General features: G+C 37.9%; 2 protein-coding genes and 1 long non-coding RNA gene across 3 annotated transcripts in view; all 3 read right to left on the minus strand.

The window, feature by feature from the left end:
- The window catches only part of LOC147846815 (uncharacterized), an 82,572-nt gene extending 77,099 nt beyond the window's left edge, over window positions 1–5,473 (minus strand). Inside the window, exon 1 of the mRNA XM_087237130.1 lies at window positions 5,220–5,473. The gene's annotated coding sequence lies outside the window, so the exon portion shown is untranslated. The remainder of the gene's footprint in view (window positions 1–5,219) is intronic.
- chrnb3a (cholinergic receptor nicotinic beta 3 subunit a) overlaps window positions 1–10,657 on the minus strand; it is a 49,168-nt gene extending 38,511 nt beyond the window's left edge. Inside the window, exon 1 of the mRNA XM_087236416.1 lies at window positions 10,374–10,657. Coding sequence (XP_087092542.1) covers window positions 10,374–10,422 — 49 coding nt within the window. The 5' untranslated portion in view covers window positions 10,423–10,657. The remainder of the gene's footprint in view (window positions 1–10,373) is intronic.
- Window positions 8,898–9,784, minus strand: LOC137490660 (uncharacterized). Its single transcript, XR_015476566.1, has 4 exons — window positions 9,707–9,784; window positions 9,513–9,605; window positions 9,359–9,414; window positions 8,898–8,977 (listed from the first exon to the last, which is right to left on the minus strand). It is a non-coding gene; the product is annotated as an uncharacterized LOC137490660 (long non-coding RNA).
- Window positions 10,658–20,265: the final 9,608 nt, after the last annotated feature.

Genomic DNA, 20,265 nt, shown 5'->3' on the forward strand with positions numbered 1-20,265 from the left:
CTTTTAACATGTGAAAATCTACTTCTAATTTACAGACAAGATTACGTTAGAGAACATGAAAGCCATTTTTGAAAATAATGCTAATGATAAGTTACTGACATTTGGTTCGCATTAAACAAAGTAATTACTAAACATTCACTTTTGGCATAATCTGCCGAAAGGCGCAGCAACACAATCAAATGTGTCAAAGTTGAGCAGAGAACTGAAGAGTAGTCAAGCAGTCTACTTCATAAAATGTTTGTGATAATATTTTTCGGTCAATTCGTATTACTGTATTTCAATATGCAGTGATGGCATGTCAGTGAGACAAATAAATATTATTACACCTCACTAGTGACATTTCCTCAAATTAAATCATCATGACGTTACCGTGCACAGCATCAGTAAAACGTTAAGAATAATTTAAATACCAATTTTTTTAAAACAGTCACTGCTGATTACAAACTAACATTAAAGATAGGCTTACATAAATCCTGAATGCATGATGATATGAAGATTTATTACTCACTGATGTCGAAGCATTTCGTCAGAGATGTAGACAGGACAGAACATGTGCCATCAAATTAGCTCTTGTGCAGTCTTTGTCGGACATTAAGGTAGTATGTTCACTTACACTGTAAAAAAATTAAAAATCTGTTATTTTACATGTTTTTTTCCCAGCAGCTAGGGTAATAGAGTCATTTGGTTAAGTCAAGTGGTTTAAAATAATTTTATTTATTAAATACTTGCTTACCCATATATATATGTAAAAGTAACCAAAATAAATAATTTATTAAAATGTGTGGGATACTAAGCATGTTTGGTCTACAGAGAGAAGTAAACATTTACTTTACGCATTGATCCTAATGAATCTATTTCTGAACTACATCCAACCTCGCCTCGGAAACAGCATTTTTGAGCATTTAGATCAGGGGTGCTCAACCCTGTTCCTGGAGATCTACCTTTCTGCAGAGCTCACCTGCAACCTTGATCAAACACACCTGTCTTTAATTACCAAGTACTCCTTCAGATACTATTTAGTTTGTTTAGTTGCATTTGATCAGGGTTGGAGCTAAACTCTGCAGAAAGGTCGATGTCCAGGAACAGGGTTGAGCACCCCTGTTTAAGACAATGAAAAATAAGACATCTAGATGAAATTTTATATTCAATCATTTTTGAAATTTAAATGACTTCTATTCAGTATATACTAGGGATGTAATGGTATCAGAATTTCACGGTTCGGTAATACCTCGGTATGAATGTCACGGTACAGTATTTATTGAATCATTTACAGGAAAAAACAAAACTTATGAAAATACTCCAAAAAAGTGCCAAAAGTGTCAATGACATACAAATTAGCCATCTATCTGTAAGCTTTGAAACAGGAACTTCAATTTTAATAACAAAAAAATATTAAACCATGTAAAAAAATAAAGTTTCAATTTAGTATTGTTGAAAACTTATCACATTCAACATTTAATCCCTCACTCACTTAGATAGAGATGGGTTTAAAGGAAAATTATCATATAAATATAATCTGGTAAAAGCTGGCATCTCTGGGTATTTACAATGTCCCCTGCAACAGAAAAAACCCTCTCATTTGGCACTGAGGTTTCTGGGACAAGAGAGATATGACTTGGCCCAGGTTGACAGCAGTGGGTAACGTTGTGCATTGTCTTTCCCCCACTTAAAGAGCCCATATTATGGGTTTTTGAAAATTCCCCTCCATGTAGTGTGTAACACAGCTCTAAGTGAAGTGAAGTATCCAGCTAAGGCTTAAATCTGTTAGTGTACAGTGTTTAAAACTGTTGATTCATCTATAAAAGAGTCGACTCATAGTGCTTCAAACGAGTCGCCTTGATACCGATTCATTAGGTGTTTCGCCATGACGTACGAACGAAACCAAGTTCGAAACGCGCAAACCCGGGAGATTTCAAACCTGAGGTCCCGCCCTTTGACGCAGAAACCCAGACACACACACACACACACAAACATGCCGGTCGATTGAAGTCACACTGCAGATGGATATATTGAGTCTCTACCCAAAAATGAAACCTCAGCATTATAGCCAAGCAGTTGGAAACTACTGGAAACTTCTGGAAACTACATGTTACAAAGAATACTTCATCAGCGTTTGTTAAAGGAAGGATCAGTAAAGAGTAACTTACTGATGGACGTCAGGATGGATTTTTCTTCCTCCATTTCTCAAGTGTAAGTATGTGCGATTAAAGTTCCCTCGTTGACTCTAGCTTGCAAATGTATTTAGTTGTGATTTGTTACTTGTAACCGCGTGTACTGTATCAGGTTAACTGGCTATATTCTCTTATCGCGTGCAAAGTCACGTTAAAAACGCGACGCGTGCTGCTTTGTTAACGGAGCTCCGTGGACGAGGAGTAGTTTGTCTGTCTGTGTGTGCGTGTGCGCGAGCTGTCGTTCGGAGGTGTGTGTTTTTGTGTGTGTGTGTGTGTGTGCGCGCGCGCGTTGTCGAGCAGGGTTAAGTGCGTGTGTGTGTGTGTGTGTGCAATATGTGTGTGTGTGTGTCTGTGAAAAGAGCAGAGTGAGAAGCTAGGAGATCTCCTCAACTGTTTTTGGAGTTTTTGCTCAATAAAATAGTTAGTCGTCTGTATTTTCAAGTCCATCGTCTGTATTTACATTGACCCACTGGCAGCTAAAATCCACGCCTACACTATCGAGCGTGTATGAACTGTGATTACTTTTATATTGCTGATTAGCTGTTCTGCATTTCACTCTCTGACTGAAGGCAGTCGACCAATCGCAACAGACTGTCATTGGTCCAATCAGCGCAGATTAGCTTCGTGCTAAGGAGGGGTTTGGGAACAAATGAATCACTGGACGATTCATACAGGAGTCGCTAGGATAATTAGGTAAAAATAAATGCAGATTATAAGACCATGAAAGTGTTTTTTGACCTTGCATGCATATTAAACTGTTGTTGGAGACCCTTACAACCAAGATATGACCCTATTTCATGTATAATATGGGCTCTTTAAGAGGACAAACCATGAGTGAGATAGAGGTCTCATGTCTGCATCAATCTGAACAGTGTGCTGACAACACCGCTATTCAGTACGCGCGCGACAACACCGCTATTCAGTACGCAGGGCTGATAGTGGAAAAAATTCCTGAGCCTGAACTTTTTTTCCTTGCCCCTGAGGTGAGTAGGGGTGGGGGTATTATGTATGCAACGCACTTTTAACACATAACTTGTGGGCCCCTGGGCCCAAATATATTAACAGCCTATGTGTAACCCTGATCATCATTATTGTCAAGTGGCTCTTTTTAGACACATGCCAGTAATGTCAGTGACACATGCCAGTGTCAGTGATCTTGTGACATGTGCCAGTAGGTGTCAGTATAAGCACGTTATAAGCACATTAATCTTATAAGTCTCTTTGCTTTAATATTTAAAAATCATTAGGCAAATGACACCTGTTATCTTACATGCATATATGTTATGAGTTTTCAACATGCATTTTATTATAACTTTTTAAAGGATATTATTTAAAATACCTTAAAATGAAAATAAGTTAAATAATAAAATAAATGAATGAATTAAAAACATAGAGAAGTCCATATTGTAGTGTACAAAGGATGTACTGCCAGGATGCAATAATATACAGTACAACAGATAAGTGTAACCCCTCCCATACATAAGCATGCCACCATAAATTTGACTGACATGTACTGTCAAATGACTATATTACGAACAGAAGTATGACGACGAATACATAAAATTAATGCGTTTAAATTAAAACATCGTGGAGTAGCTCAGCAAATAAACTAACTTGCGACGCGATAAATTAGGTTAAAAGTCGCGTAATGATTAAATATGGTTTTGCTCGTGTTTATTGATGTCATAAGCTTCGCCAGGTGTCGATGTCACTGCAGTGGCATGCAGCGCGACACTCTGAGTGACACAGGTCACTACACATGCCACTAGCGAGTGACACATGACAGTGGAAAACCGGACGTGCCACCGGAAGTGTCACTACACTCAGTCATGTGCCAGTGTCATCTGTACGTCAGATGTCGTGTCACTCCATGTTAAAACTGCTACTGTGAATCCGCGTTCAAGCGCACACAATAAGCTAAAACTCGCCCCAAGCACCGGCAAAAACAAATAACAATGAATGTGTCGAGGAAAGAGTAAGGACATAACTTAATTATTTATTAATAAACTTATTCTGAGTCAGTGTCGCAAAGATCCTGACTGGCAATCTCCTCTTGGACTCGCCTTTAGAGAGAAATTCATCTTTACGGATTACATGAAGGAGTTTTTTTGTTTTCGATTTGTTTTATTACGTTAATTAATAATTTAAAGCTTTCTATAAATATATTTATTACAGGGCTCGAAATTAATTTTTTTACTTGGTAGCACCGGTGCTCCCAACTTCAAATATTTAGGAGCACCAAAAAAAAATTTAGAAGCACCCACCAAAATGAATGAGCACCGCTGCAAATAGTTTTTTAAGGTATTTATTGTATTTTAAAACAACATCAATAGGACTAACAAAAACCAGAAACAACTATCTAACTAATGCTGTGATGACTTGATATTTGTGTGCAATAATTCCAAAATGAATGTCTAATAATTATAGAATATTAATGATAATGAAAATGACAATAATAGTAACAATGAACTGCCTTGAACGTGCATGAATATCTGCTATAAAAAGTCTGTTACTTTATGAAAAATAAATGTATAGTTTGCATCAAACAAAAATGAAGCATTGCAGTAAGAAATATTTATTTTGTGCTGTTTTATATGAATGTCAATTTAATAAATAATTCAATTCAATGCTGAAAGCTGCAAAGCAGTCATCAGTAAATAAATAAAAAATAATATACACCTCAAAAAAGAATAGACGAAAAAAAAAGTAAGTAAAGTCTCACTTTTATCACTCTTTAAAAGTTTTGGTTTCAGTTTGTGTCAATTTAAAGATTCAGTCTGAGCTGATCTTAATTTTTCTGTTAGTGGAAAGCAGGCGATTCAGCCGACCCAATTTATGAGCAGGTTGAGCAGGATTCTTGCTGTGACCACCGGCGCAAAACCGCTGTTTGTTATGATAAGCCGCAGTTTCAGTGTAAACTTAGTAAAGGCGAGCTTCTTTGGCGGTGATATGTACAGTATTAGATTTGACTTTTAGCGGACATTTGCGCTGAACACGCAGTGAATGCAACGCATCGAGATTCGGGCGCTTTCTCCGAAAAGCACGTACTCGATTGATCTCAGCTGGCAGATATCCATCACGTGTCATGATCGCTCTCATGTGCGCCCTCAACTTTAGGTGGGGTTTGCAAACCTGCATGCTTTAAGTTTTCATTCTTCAGCCGTTTGTATTTCTCGTGGTAATTAAAGCTCCTTCCCTGTCATCTGACAGCGGAATACCTTGAGTGATTGACAGCTAATATGAACCAATATAGCGGCAGGGAAGAGCGATTCAGCACGTTTTTACAAAAAATCAAAACAGGTTACAACCATTATCTGCAGTCGCACTAATGCGCCAAAATATATTATTAGGTCGCATAGATTAATTTTCGGGCGCATATGCGACCAAAATGGTCGCAATTTCGAGCCCTGTATTATGTCTGTGAGGCATATACATTTTGCTTCATTTTGTTAAGCGCTCCTGTTCAAAAACCAGACGACAGAAAGGGCATAATTTTGGTTTTCTTTATTTTATAAAAACGCTGTAACGTTTTTTGATGTATTACTCGTACTTTGTGAGCAACAATGACGGATAACTTTAAATTGCTCCCACTGAAAAAATGCAAGTGATTGCTCTGGCGCCTCGATGTCCTGCAAGCTTTTTATAAGCAAACTATGCGCCTAATAGCACACATTCTTTAACGTTTAAGCTACCATTGTTTTATACTTGAACTATTTTATATCTTTTATTTTAGGCAAGTCGTGATGATCTGAGAAGGCAAACTGATCAAACAGACAATGATGGTCTTCCGCTGAGCGCTGTTCGTTAAAAAAAACTTATTTTTAACGAATAAAAAATGCTCCAAACGCTTTTCTAAATAAGCTGAATAAAAAACAAAACTAAATATAAACACTTTGCCATTAGGCTACATAAAAAACTGAACTATTTCAAAGCTGAAACACTAAGTTGTTTAAGGAGAAGGGGGAAATATATTTTTGTCCCGTCTATTGCTTCACCGTTATTTCGAGAATAAACCCAGCGTAAATATGCAGATGTCATTCCCAAAACATATCAGCGTATATGTGCCGAAAACGAAAGTTTCATACAAATTCTGAATGGATTATAGCCTGGAAAGTGCAAAGCACGCTCCTCTTATAACTAAAAAGCGTCACTAATCTTAGTTCATAGAGATCTCATAAAGATCCGTTATAATTTATAAAGCTCTCAAAATTACACAATTAATCTTTTATTTACATGGCGTCTACACTCAAAAGATGATTCACGAGCACACAAAATGGCACTTAATAAAAACCAATCCGGCGCTTTCAGCAGTGAGTGAATTCTGTGAATAGAGAAATGACAGATCAATATCCGTGAACCTGATTTTTTCCCCCGCAGCCACAGTACGCCGGAAATCCGGCGTGGTGCCGGAACGCTATCACCCCTGAGTACGCGCGCGGCGACAACACCCGCTTTAGATTTTTCCAGCTCTTTTTCATCCCCGCTTCTAGCAGCACACTCCATTTCCGCATTACTGGATCTGTAGCGACAACAGACCGCAAGGGATGATGGTCAAGCATGGGCTGATGGGAATTGTAGTTTTCGCTACCTCCCGTTCGCTTCATTCGCCTGAGCAAATTTTCTCAGAAGACCTATAGTTTTACCGAGTCATGCGACTACGGTAATATTGAAAAAAACTAATATTGCGGTATGACGGTATTTACAATACCGTTACATCCCTAGTATATACATAAAATAAAATCAGAATAAGAATAAAAAATAATACTCTATGCCAAATAAAATACTTCAGATCTAAATAAAGCAGGTGTTTATACCTAAAGGTTCATTTCCTCCAATTAGTTTAGATGCAGATCCCTCCACATCTGTGCTTTATTTGGTTCTTGACTTAAAAGTAACTGGTGTCGCATTCCAGGTCCATCACAATCTGAGCTAGAAAGACAATATGGCAAAAGACAAGACACATATAAATAAGTCTCAGAATAAAATATTTAAAAGGATAGTTTACTTTTCTGCCACCATTACTCCATGTGTTTTAAATCCATTTAAATTTCTGTTGAACACTAAAGCAGATATTTTGAAGAATGTTAGAAACTATTGACATCCATATTTGAACCAAATTTCTTTTACAAAAAATATGAGTTTGTGTTCAATGGAACAAAAAAAACTAACTATTTTGAAACAAGTGGAGGATGCCAAAGATGCCATTATTTTCATTTTTGGGTGAACTGTCCCTTCAATTCAAGTGTCACGCATTACTCATAAAAACTGATGTATCGCTTGAGGAAAACTAAATCAAGTACCTCCTGTGAGCAAGCAGAATCATTATGCCATTGTATTCAGCCAACTGACCCAGCCGAGGCTCGAACCAGCAACCTTCTTGCTGTGAGGTGACAGCACTACCTACTGTGCCACTGCGTCGCTAATGGAAGAAGAAAAAGAGGTTGTACATGAAACTCCTCACAACAAATCTCTGAACAACTTGACATTTCAAAATCTAATCAAAATGAGGAAGACATCAACATTACCTTGAATAATCAAGTGAGGAGAGTTTGGTAGCATCAGTTTTTTTACGGAACCCCGGAAGGGACGTAGTGGAGGAGAAAAAAATTGGCTGGGTGAAAAAAAAAATAATGGGTGAAAGAAAAAAATGGGTGGGAGGAAAATATATATTTCTAAGTTTTTGCTTTCCCTCGCAAAGATGTTTTGCGTTATCTCGCAAAGATGTTTTGCGTTCCCTCGCAAAGATGTTTTGCGTTCCCTCGCAAAGATGTTTTGCGTTATCTCGCAAAGATGTTTTGCGTTATCTCGCAAAGATGTTTTGCGTTATCTCGCAAAGATGTTTTGCGTTCTCTCGCAATGATGTTTTGCGTTCCCTCGCAAAGATGTTTTGCGTTATCTCGCAAAGATGTTTTGCGTTCCCTCACAAAACTGTTTCTCCACAAACACTTCCTGTTCACTGCACTCACGTAAACCCTCCCGTTTTTGCCGAAATTCTCCCGTATTTTACCATTCTACCCCACTTTCTTTACATTACTGTGTGTATGCTACCTCTGAACCAGTGAATGCAAGTATAAGCGCTGACTGACAGACGCGCTTCGTACAATAAACTGATCCCAGATCAGCGTCTGTACACGCCATTTACAGAGGAGCGGTTGTATGTTTAAACAGACAAATACACTGAATAATATGAAACATCTCCGTCCTGCATGTTTTATTTTAAACAGCTTATTTTCTCTTAAATGAGCACAAACAGTTTCTAAAGTAATGGACTGCTTTCATTATAGATCTGTGCATTCTTACAGAGACACCTCTGTTATCAAACTAAACAAAACATGAGATTCATTTGCTGCTCACTTGTTTGATAACAGAAGTGTCCCTTTAAATGGCGTGTACAGACGCTGATCTGGGATCAGTTTATTGTACGAAGCACGTCTGTCAGTCAGTGCTTAAACATGCATTCACTGGTTCAGAGGTTGCAAAGTGAAAGGCGACGATCAGCGCACAGTAATGTAAAGAAAGTGGGATAGAATGGTAAAATATGGGAGAATTTCAGCAAAAACGGGAGGGTTTACGTGAGTGAAGTGGGCAGGAAGTGTTTGTGGAGAAACAGTTTTGCGAGAGAACGCAAAACATCTTTGCGAGGGAACGCAAAACTTAGCGAGAGAACGCAAAAACTTAGAAATATATATTTTCCTCCCACCCATTTTTTTCTTTCACCCATTATTTTTTTTTCACCCAGCCAATTTATTTCTCCTCCACTACATCCCTTCCGGGGTTCCGTAGTTTTTCAACATCAATTGCTGTAGCTGCAAAAAAGATAAATATAATAAGAGTAAAATAAGACTTAACATTTAATAATCTAAATCTATGGTACAACCATACCAATCTGTATGGGATTCAAATAAATTTGTATACAAATCATTCCCTACACCTGAACACCAAAAATAAAATGTACAATTAATAATACACTATACAATAAGCTCATTAACCAGTGAGAAATAGACAATTAATATGAATTATGTTAATATTAACGTTAGCTTAAAAGACATTTTTTATTATCAGCTCAATTTAAAAGAACAGTTAGACTTGTTTCATTGTGAGTTTAGTTTAAATAACTAACTTACAGTTAACAAATTTAACCATAATGATAATTTAGTCATAATGACCACATGAAGACCAGAGCTTACCTTAATCTTAAACGTTTAACTTTTCATGGTGACTTTGCCTTCATCTCAGTGTTGTGCTGAAATAGAGAATTCATGCAGTTAACCCCAAGTAAAAAGTTACGTTTTTTTATAGGTAAAGTTACTATGGTCAAAAACTCACTCAAGATATACTCACTGTAAGTTACGTTATCTAATACCTCGCAATCACTACAAACCAATGACTGTAAAAAAACACGGTCTGGCGTCGAATAACGTGACATACCTACAACTAAAGTAACTTGGTTAATTATTTTAAATTACACACACACTACACGGAAATATACACAAAACAATCATTTAACGAACATAATTTGACTTTTAAACACTTACCGAGGATGAATTCACTGGAAGAAAAGGCGAGGGGTGGATTTCAAATTAGAAGAGCCGTTGCTTGCCTGGTGAAGCTCGACTCGAGTCGGCTCGGTTCTATGAATCGGCTCCTTTGAACAGTAAAGAGTCGAATCCGCCTAAAACCGATTCCTTTATGTATATTATTGTAAGAGACAACAATAAATCATTACTATTTCGTTATACTGCTCGGCCACACACATTTATACACATATTGCTGAATGTGCTTGTGAACATGTGTGATAAAATAATTCCCGAGCAAACGGTTCAATCAGATTCGGTGTCGTTTGAGTGCTGAACCGAACCAGTGCAAACGTGATATTGATAAAATAGTAATATTGTTTTTTTTTTCTCACTTTACCAGCGAAAATATTACATATATCTGACTTTACCAATAAGAATAAGGTTCGCTTGAAGTGTTTTGAGAATTAATATTTTTTTCTCCCAGGGTTCATTTCACAACAAGCAACTATAATGGCGGATGAGAAAAGCCAGATCATATCATAAATATTGCGTTTAATATGTCACGAAATGAAGTTTTAACAGTTTTTAATGCAATAATGTAGTTCTTCCAAACTCAAATCTGTGGTTTGTCTTTAGATATCATGTCTAATTTTAAGTGTGCTTTGCCGATAGGGGAGATTCTGACCTCCAGGGGTTGACGGCGCTCCATCACTCATGTATCCGGCAAACCTCATGCTTTAATCGGCCTAGACATTATTGAGACATGCCCCTGTCTTCGATGACTAGATAATAAATGTGTTATGAAATAAAGTTTTAACTGTTTTTCATGCGAGAATGTAGTTGTTTTAAACTCAAGTTTGTGGTTTATTTATTAAGATAGTGCATATTTTAAAATGTTGTTTTGAAAATGCGGAGATATGTGACCTCTACGGTGGCCCATATGGGTGCCCAATATTCTTGAATCCGTCTAAAGCAGGTTGGTCACTCTGACATTTAAGCTGTCTTTGAAATCATTTTGTGTGTTTAACAGTCGGTTACCTGAAACAATTATTTTTGTTCCAATTTACGTTTTGGTTTAGCACAAAGTTATGTTTATTAAATATTATTTAATATTTCCATTATAAAATGAAAGTGCAGTGCACCCAAAAATGGAAAACCAGGGGACAGTTTAATGCACTGAACAGTCTGAAGAAACTGGTTAGGTTGTTTACTTCACAAAATAATTCGTCTAAAAATAAATAAACATAAAAATCATAATATATAGTGTGTGTGGAGTTGTTCTTGGTAATTTGCAGTACTGTATTTAGATGCACAGTAACTGATTTTTCCCCAAAATTCATTATAAAATCTACAGTAACATACTATTAACCATGTTCACAGTATAGAAAAGTTGAAAATACATTATTATACTGTAAAAAACAATATATAAAGTAACAAACTGTGCAGAGCTTATATAGTAAAAAACTGTTGAGAAATGCAGTATAATACTGTGAAAACAACAGAAATCGTTTACAGTGTATAGTCAATATACAAGCAATAGGTCATAAGGCAGGTGGCTAAACAGGAGAACATGGATAAAATAGGCTAAGGTCTAAACACAGGAAACAAGACAAGGAGAAACGCGTTGTAATGTCACTGATACAGCTGATAAGACTCGGCAAACTGGAAGGGTTCATGAGTGGTGTGATATCAGTCTCTGACAAGGTGCAGCTGGTGAGTGCAATCAAGCTAGATGTGTGAGCATGGGTGTCTGGGAGCAGTGCATGTATGAAAATGTAGTCCTGGGAAATGCGGAAGTGTAGTCCTGGTGTTCGTGTGAGAAGCAGCGATCTCTGGAGAGCGATCGCTGGTTGTGTAAAATAACCCCCTCTAGAGTAGATTCCAGACACCCCACTACTGTTCAGGTGAGAGGCGGAGCGGAGGTGGAACAGGGGGAGGGATGGAGGGCCAGGACCATGCAGCTGGGGCGTACCTGGGGCGTGGAGCTGCGGAAGGCCTGGAGAGTGAAGCTGCGGAGGACCCGGAGTGTGGAGCTGCGGAGGGCCTGGAGCGTGGAGCTGCAGAAGACCCGGAGAGTGGAGCTGCGGAGGGCCTGGAGCGTGGAGCTGCGGAAGACCCTGAGAGTGGAACTGCAGAGGACCCGGAGAGTGGAGCTGCGGAAGACCCGTAGAGTGGAGCTGTGGAGGGCCTGGAGCGTGAAGCTGCGGAAGACCCGGAGAGTGGAACTGCAGAGGACCCGGAGAGTGGAGCTGCGGAAGACCCGTAGAGTGGAGCTGCGGAGGGCCTGGAGCATGGAGCTGCGGAGGGCCTGGAGCGTGGAGCTGCAGAAGACCCGGAGAGTGGAGCTGCGGAGGGCCTGGAGCGTGGAGCTGCGGAAGACCCTGAGAGTGGAACTGCAGAGGACCTGGAGAGTGGAGCTGCGGAAGACCCGTAGAGTGGAGCTGCGGAGGGCCTGGAGCGTGGAGCTGCGGAAGACCCTGAGAGTGGAACTGCAGAGGACCCGGAGAGTGGAGCTGCGGAAGACCCGTAGAGTGGAGCTGCAGTGGCCCTGGATCGTGTGACAGCGGAGGCCCTGGAGCGTGGAGCTGTAGTGGACCTGGGTCATGAGGCTGAAGAGGGCATGGAGTACTGCGAGATCGCTGGTTGTGTAACACACACACAAAGGTGTAATGGTGTGGGGAATTTTTTTTGGCAAACTTTGTGCTCATTAGTACCAATTGAGCATCATGTCAGCGCCACAGCCTACCTGAGTATTGTTGCTGACCATGTTCATCCCTTTATGACCACAGTGTACCCATTTTCTAATGGCTACTTCCAGCAGGGTAATGCACCATGTCATAAAGTGTGAATCATCTCAGACTGGATTCTTGTTAATGAGTTCACTGTACTCAAATGGCCTCCACAGTCAGCAGATCTAAATCCAGTAGAGCAATGGTGGAACAGGAGAGTCACATCATGGATATGCAGCCAACAAATCCGCAGCAACTGCGTGATGCTATCATGTCAACATAGATCTCTGAGGAATATTTCCAGGACCTTGTTGAATCTATGCCAAGTGGGATTAAGGTTGTTCTGAAGGCAAAAGGGGATCCAATACGGTACAAATAAGGTGTACCTAATAAAGTATACTGTATATACACATACACGTTATATACACATAGACATAGACTGTATATACACATACACACAACATATACATATGTATATGTGTGTGCGTGCATGTGTAAGATATACATTTATTCTTTTTCCAAATGTATAAACTTTAAATGTATAAAACTAGACATAAACGAGACATGTTTTGCGAAAGTTAGCTTGCCAAACCAGGGTAGTGTGTGTTACAAAATGTTTTAACCCTTTTAGAAATATTAGCTGGTTTCATATTTCAAAATTAAGCATATTAGTGCATTAAAACCCTAGTTAAACACTAAAAAAAATGTAGTTTTGCTAAGAAATAATAATAATAATAATAATAATAATAAAGGAAAAGCATTCAGTATTTAAAATAATCCCGTTTAAATACATTATTTAAAATGTATTTATGAAGGGAGTATTGTTGTTTGAGTTTCACAAAACCTTTTTTTTTTTTTTGAGTCTACTGCCATTAAATATATCAATTTCTAATGAATTATTATTTAAAACTCACAAATAAAACAGCTTTGGTTGCTTATAAAGGAATTTATCCAGCTGATATGTGTTTTTATCTATGATGATTGTCTAGTGCCAAAGTGTAAGACCTCTTTTGGTCAACCTGTTTTCTCTGTTAAGGGAGGCAAATTATGGAATGATTTACCTGTTAGTCTAAAATAGAAAGTAGTATAAATATATTTAGTAGTGTTCCTAAAAAGTGGTTAAAACAAAACAGCAGTGTTTGCACAAATAGCCTACTATTAGTTTGTTTGATCATGCTGCCTTTGCTGTTGGCTTACAGTGATGTGATTTTATGTAAAGAATTATAATGTTGTGTATATATTCTTTTATTTTGTCAAGCCTCCCGTGGACAGGTGTTAAGATTTAGCAAGTCTGCTAAAATACTTAAACAAATGCATTTAGTTTTCATGTGTAATTGTGATGTCCAAGTCAAATAAATAAATAAATAAAAAGAATGAATAAAAATGTATGGCTGAATAGAATAACCACTTTTATATACTGTATTCCTGCATTATCGTGTTCCTTGTACAAATTATTAATTTGAATACAAAAGACATATTAAAAGAAATATTTGTATCCATTCTAAATATAATTACAAATATATTTGTAATTCAATTATTGTAGCAGTTTAAACTGAAAATGATGTCATAATGACCATAATTTCCCAAAACAAATACATTTTTGATGATAAATTTACCACGCATCTGTGTATTGAAAGACATTTCAAATTAGCAACATTTCAAAATCTGACAACATCTGTCATGAACTGTTTTACAATGCTTTTATTATTTCTTTGTGTCCTTTTTGAAGCTTTGAAAGCTCAAAAGAAAAAAAAAATCTTTCAGAACTACAGCATTTGTGCTTCACAGAACAAAGAAATCCATGTGGTTTTCCTGTAAATAACAATGTCAATTTAACTTTAACTATTATTACACATGGTTTTGATTGTTCACTGTTGTTTCCAGCCTAAATCCTTTCCTAAAAAAAGAAACACAATTTCAGTTACCACACGGCTCACCACATTCTCTAATTTCTGCACAGCCAATTAAACTCATAATTATCAAGGCTGGAGTCAGCTTTCATAAAAACGGCCTGCAGGGCAGCAAACAGTTGTCTTCACTGCAGTCCGTCATTGCATGAGCTTATACAACAAGATTAAATGTGAAAGAGAGAGAGATCAACACAGCAAGGCATTTTTTCTCCGTGTTTGTGTGTGAGTGTGTGTGTGTGTGTGTGTATGTGTTTAAAAGACGTCCAAACATAGATGTCTTGGCTAAAACAATGCTTAATCTTTTAGAGAAACTTTGATAGACGTCAAACAGCAGTACAAAAATATATTAATCGTCAACTGGAGAGGAATGAATGACTGCACATTAAGTCTGTTAAATCTTTTTATTAGATGGCTAGTCTATTTCTAAACAACTGTCTATAGACATTTATTCAATTTTAACTGACATCCTATTCAGCCTTGTTTTAACCAAGATGTCTATTTTGGATGTCTATTGGATGTTTTTAAAACACAAACTTGCTTGGTGGAGAGTTCATAAACAGACATATTTATTACATATTTATGATATGTCTCTTTAAATTGTCGATGCGAGTTCAAGTGGATAACGATGGAGAGCAGTTGATGAGACATGAGAGTAAGAAGAACTGATGCGAGTAAAGCCTGTCATGAAGGATTAGAGTATCTGAGTGTGTGCGCATGTTGTGATGGCGAGATGAAGTACTGGGTGAAAAAGAGTGACAAACAGAGGTGAAGATCTGTTGTGAAAGTTCGAGTGTCACACAGAGTGCTGAGATATTTAAAAGTATGGTTCACCAAAAAAATTAAAATCCACCGAAATTACTCAACCTCATGCTGTTGCAAACCTCACATGAAACATACAAATGATTGGTCCTTAAGTTGAAGTAGTCTCACAAGGCTCAGTCATACAAGCTCACTATGAAGAAAAGAAACGGAAATCAACTGGGGATGTGCATTAGGTCTCATTTCAATAATGTATAAACTGAAAAGTAGTAACCCGCTAGCAGACTAGTCTAACAAACCCCCAGTCAAAGTCACTTTAAGGCAAGTCAATTCACTCTGGGCTATAAGCTGGGCTAAATCTTAATAGCACTGTTGCCTCAAAACAAGAAGGTTGTTAGTATCCTATCTTACCAGGAGGCATTTATTTGTGGAGTTTGCATGTTATCCCTGTGTTTGTATGGGTTTCTTCCGGGTGCTCTGGTTTTTCTCACAGTCAAAAGACTTGTGGTAAAGGTAAATTGAATAAACCATAAATTGTCTGTACAGTGTTTAAGAATGAGAGAGTGTATGGGTGTTCCCGAGTGTTAGGTTACAGCTAAAAGGGCATCTGCAGCATAAAACATAGGCCAGAGTATGTGGCAGTTCAATCCACTGTGGCAACCCCTGATGAATCAGGGATTAAAGCCTAAATATGCACATGCATTAAAGTGGTATATAATATTATAATAATCAATGATTATAATAATGATAACAATGATTAGTTATTATGCCTGTTGTTAGCTTAATTGAATATTATATAATGCATATGAAACAATAAATGTATATCTGCCTTATTTGGTGATCAGAATCCACACTAGATCACAAGCAGGGGTCAGTTCAAATACTTGCTGGTGTTAGAAAGTGTGTTTTGAGCTGATATGAAAACATGGTAAGCAAACATTGTTGATCTTGTAAACTGTAAAACTGTCTGTGATTCCAACAACAAAAAAAAAAAACTGAAAAGTAGGTTTCCTTAATACAGTATACACGATGAATAACTGTAAATTTACTTTCCTAGAATTCCCTGCTTTACACTCATTGTTGACATGACTATGGTTATTTCTATTTTTTTCACATCAGTTAAATACATTAGAGTTTTATTTTACACATAATCCTGATATATAATGTTTTAAGAGTTCACACGGATGATCAGTGTTGGGAGTATTACATTTTCCTGTAACACAGTAGTGTAAGGCATTACTAATACATTTTTAGTAATGTTTTACTCGGTACATGTTCAGTAACGCATGTGTTACAACCAACATTTCGCCCGCAAGACATTAACAAATAAAAATACCGCAGTTCTATTTCCTGTTCTAGTTAGTGAACATACGTGTGTGTTGTCATTAATCTCTCTCTGGCTATTGGAACTTTTAACTTTGAATGCGGAATCATTTCAGCCTCTGAGCTTGAAGTCCAGGGCTATTGGCTCAGCCCGGTTCACAGGAACGTTAAGCCACGTTCCGTCAAACTTATTATATTGACTTAATATATAACTTATATTGAGAAAGCTATGTTCATCATGCTCACTTTGTGCATGACAGTTTTATGTGGTGAACCACTTGAATGTAAAGTGAATAGAATAATGGCAACAAATAGAAAAGAAAAAATCTGCATCTTGTCATGGTATTGGTGTTTACATATGGCCTGTTGTGTCTAATATGAATATACCCAAGCTATTCAGAGATATTACCAGGTAATCACTTTACCTCTACCATCTTTTAAAAGGCTTAGATCATTTTTGATTCTGACTGTCATCCTTTCCTGCATTCAGTCTTGAGCCTTCACGTTGCCAATTATATACTATATTGTTAGTAGTCTGGATAGGTCACAGTCATTCTGCTACATCATATCGCTTACTACTGAATGTAAAATGCTCAGCAGTACATTTTGTCATTTTAGAATGTTAAGTTCTAATTCTGTAGTTACTTTGGTGAAAGTAACTAAAAAGTAATATAAGAGTAATGTAACATATTACAATTCTGAGACTATTGTAATATTGTAAAGTAAGGGATTACTTTTAAATAACAGTAACAAGTAATCTGTAATGTATTACAGTTTGGAAGTAACTTGCACAACACTGCTGATGATTGATTATAAAGCATGTTTGGCATGCTGTCCGGGGAAGGAGTCCTAAACTCATAAGATACTCGAGCCCAGGGCTCCCTCCCATTTGCAGAGCGAGAGGGGAGTTTGAGCTCAGGTAGATATCCAGAACTCTCCTACTCCTACTGTTGTAGCTAATTAACAATTAGGGATTTTCTATGAAGAGATAACTACTTACTAGGCGTATGTGTTTGGTGCTGACTTGGATTAGTAAATTAACTTAAGTCGGAAACCAGGGAAACCCAGGCGAGCACAGGGAGAACATGTAAACTACACACAGAAACATTGATTAGCTTGGTAAGGACTAGAACTAGTGATGTTCTTGCTGTAAGGTAACATTGCTAACCACTGGGCCGCTGTGCCATCCATCTAGGAAAAGAGAAGTAGTGGTGGAAGGGGGGGCTTCTTCAAAACGAAGATGGCTGTGATATGGAACTTAGACTATTTATGGTGACTTAGGTGAATCACGAATTGGATAATGTGGGACCAGCCGTGGGTAAAGCAGTGGCGCAGTAGGTAGTGCTGTTGCCTCACAGCAAAAAGGTCGCTGTGTCGCTGGTTCAATCCTCGGCTCAGTTGGCGTTTCTGTGTGGAATTTACATGTTCTCCCAGCGTTCGCATGGGTTTCCTCCGGGTGCTCCGGTTTCCCCCACAATCCAAAGACATGTGGTACAGGTGAATTGGCTAGGCAAAATTGTCTGTAGTGTATAAGTGTTTGTGGATGTTTCCCAGAGATGGGTTGTGGCTGGAAGGGCATCCACTGCGTAAAAATGTGCTGGATAAGTTGGCGGTTCATTCTGCTGTGGCGACCCCAGATTAATAAAGGGACTATACCGACAAGAAAATGAATGAATGGGACTAGTCCTGATCAATCATAAGCACACAATCCTTTTAAAATGAGTTCATAAATAAACTTCCCTCATTGCATTACTTTATTGGCATGTATATATATATAGCAATAGCCAGCATTGAACATAATGTCTGTTTCTGCTCATACAGCTGGTGTTTCACTGCTTACCCAGCTGTGATTGTGTTCATATAAAGGCAGGTGGAAAGTGGGAAAACCCTCAGAGGAGACCTGAGCACAATGTGCACTGGAGGATGAAGGGATGTGGATTCTGGCAGCGAATGCATTAACTCTTGTGGGTATCATTGGGTTTCTTTTTCCAGAAGGTCCTTTATAGTCTCAGTGAGCAGAAATGATAAGTCATTTAGACTGATGGTGACTTAAACTGACACTTGGCTGTCTTCATAAGAACATTATTCATGATCTTTAGATGTTTAAATCTCCAAAATCATACCAAAAATTCATAAAAAAGTTAAAATTTAAATAAAAATGTCACATTTCATGTGAATATTTAGCTTTGATAGGTGGTTATTTAAGTAAAATGTTAGAGTTAGTCATTGCTGTAAGCATGCTTGTTTCTAAGTCTGTAAGGACTGCTGAGATGAGGGAGGATAAAAAAGAAAAAACCTTTTCCAAGAACACCTTGTGCAAAGTTATGGGGAAGACCTCACTATTCAGATTGACTATCGCTAAGGAGAACAAGCTGGATATGATGTAATCATAATGCTTCTGGCAATGCCAATATTTCACTTAAGTATTTAGAACATTCTGAATATTCTTAAACAGTGTGTTTTCTTAGATCAAAACCTATGGTCATGTATGATAAATGTAGTGCCTTAGGCAGTTTGAAGTGAATTAAATGAGAATGTAAAACAGTCTAAAGTGAGTCAGCAAGTGAGTAAACATCAGTTGACCCGTTGTTTGTTTATTTAAGGACACTGAATTTCTATTCATTTAAAATTTGTAAAACAGTACTTGAATATTTTGGCCTTTCAAAGTATATTTGTCAATGACAATCCAATAAAGATCAACGTACAAACAAAAGAATTAAAGTGGCTAAGTAACGCATCAATGTCTCTTTAAGGCAAATCATCATTTCGCTTGATCTTTGAAACATCTCTCAGGCATGCAAGTGCAGCTCCTATCTCTATTTCTAACATTTTTACTTTACAGCAGCATGCCAGTAAAAGTATAAAAGAAGATGCGTCAATCCCGGTTTGTAGACTTTACATCAGATTTATTTTGTACATTAACATAATGGATATCCATATAGCAATGGATATTAACATCTATACTTTCACATTTGACATTTGTGTGTGTCCACTGTGTGTGGACTTTGTATTGACATTGTGGTTGAATCATCTAAAAGGTTAAATTAACTCCACCACAAATACATCAAATACTCATTGGGAAACTTCCTACTGCAGTACTTCTTACAAACGTTAAACAAGATCTGTTTCCTTGTCTGTCACTGTGCTGTTAATCTGACATAGCCGAGGCGGAGATTGAGGCACATTCTGACAGGCACGTGGGAACAGTGGGCAGGGAGAACCAGCATTTAAGGCACATGCAACAAAAACTGCAAAAAATGCTTTTCTTACTTAGATTTTTTCTCCTGTTTCTAGTCCAAATATCTAAAAGTTCTTAAATCAAGAAACATTTTCATGACAAGCAAAACATATTGTTTTGTTTTAAGAAATAATATGCCAAAATCAAGTGAGTTTTTCCCTAAGTGAAGCTTATTCATAAACTAATTACGAGAAGATCACGTGCTTATTATTGACACGGCTGGCCCCGAGTCAAGCTAATGTCAAACCACCAATCAGACTATTCCTAACCCAGTATAAATAACCAAACATCTTACCTTTAGTCATCTTCGTCTTGAAGAATCCCCCCTTCCACCCCTTCTCCTCCTCTTTTCTACAGGGCAGCACGGCGGCCCAGTGGCTAGCATTGCGGCCTCACAGCAAATACTCGGGTATCCACCCAACCGGACAGCATTTTCGTGTGTTCATGTTCTCCCAGTGCTTGCGTGGGTTTTCCCCGGGTCCTCCGGTTTCCCCCACACTCCCAAAAACATGAGACTTAAGTAAATTGACTAAACCAAATTAGCACCAAATTCAATTCTGTCAGCAACACATCACCTTAGCAATCGTTACGCAGCAGGAGGGAGGGGGGGTTCTCGAG

The sequence above is a fragment of the Danio rerio genome, chromosome 1, assembly GCF_052040795.2.
Source record: "Danio rerio strain M-AB ecotype USA chromosome 1, GRCz13ab, whole genome shotgun sequence".
Lineage (NCBI taxonomy): Eukaryota > Metazoa > Chordata > Actinopteri > Cypriniformes > Danionidae > Danio > Danio rerio.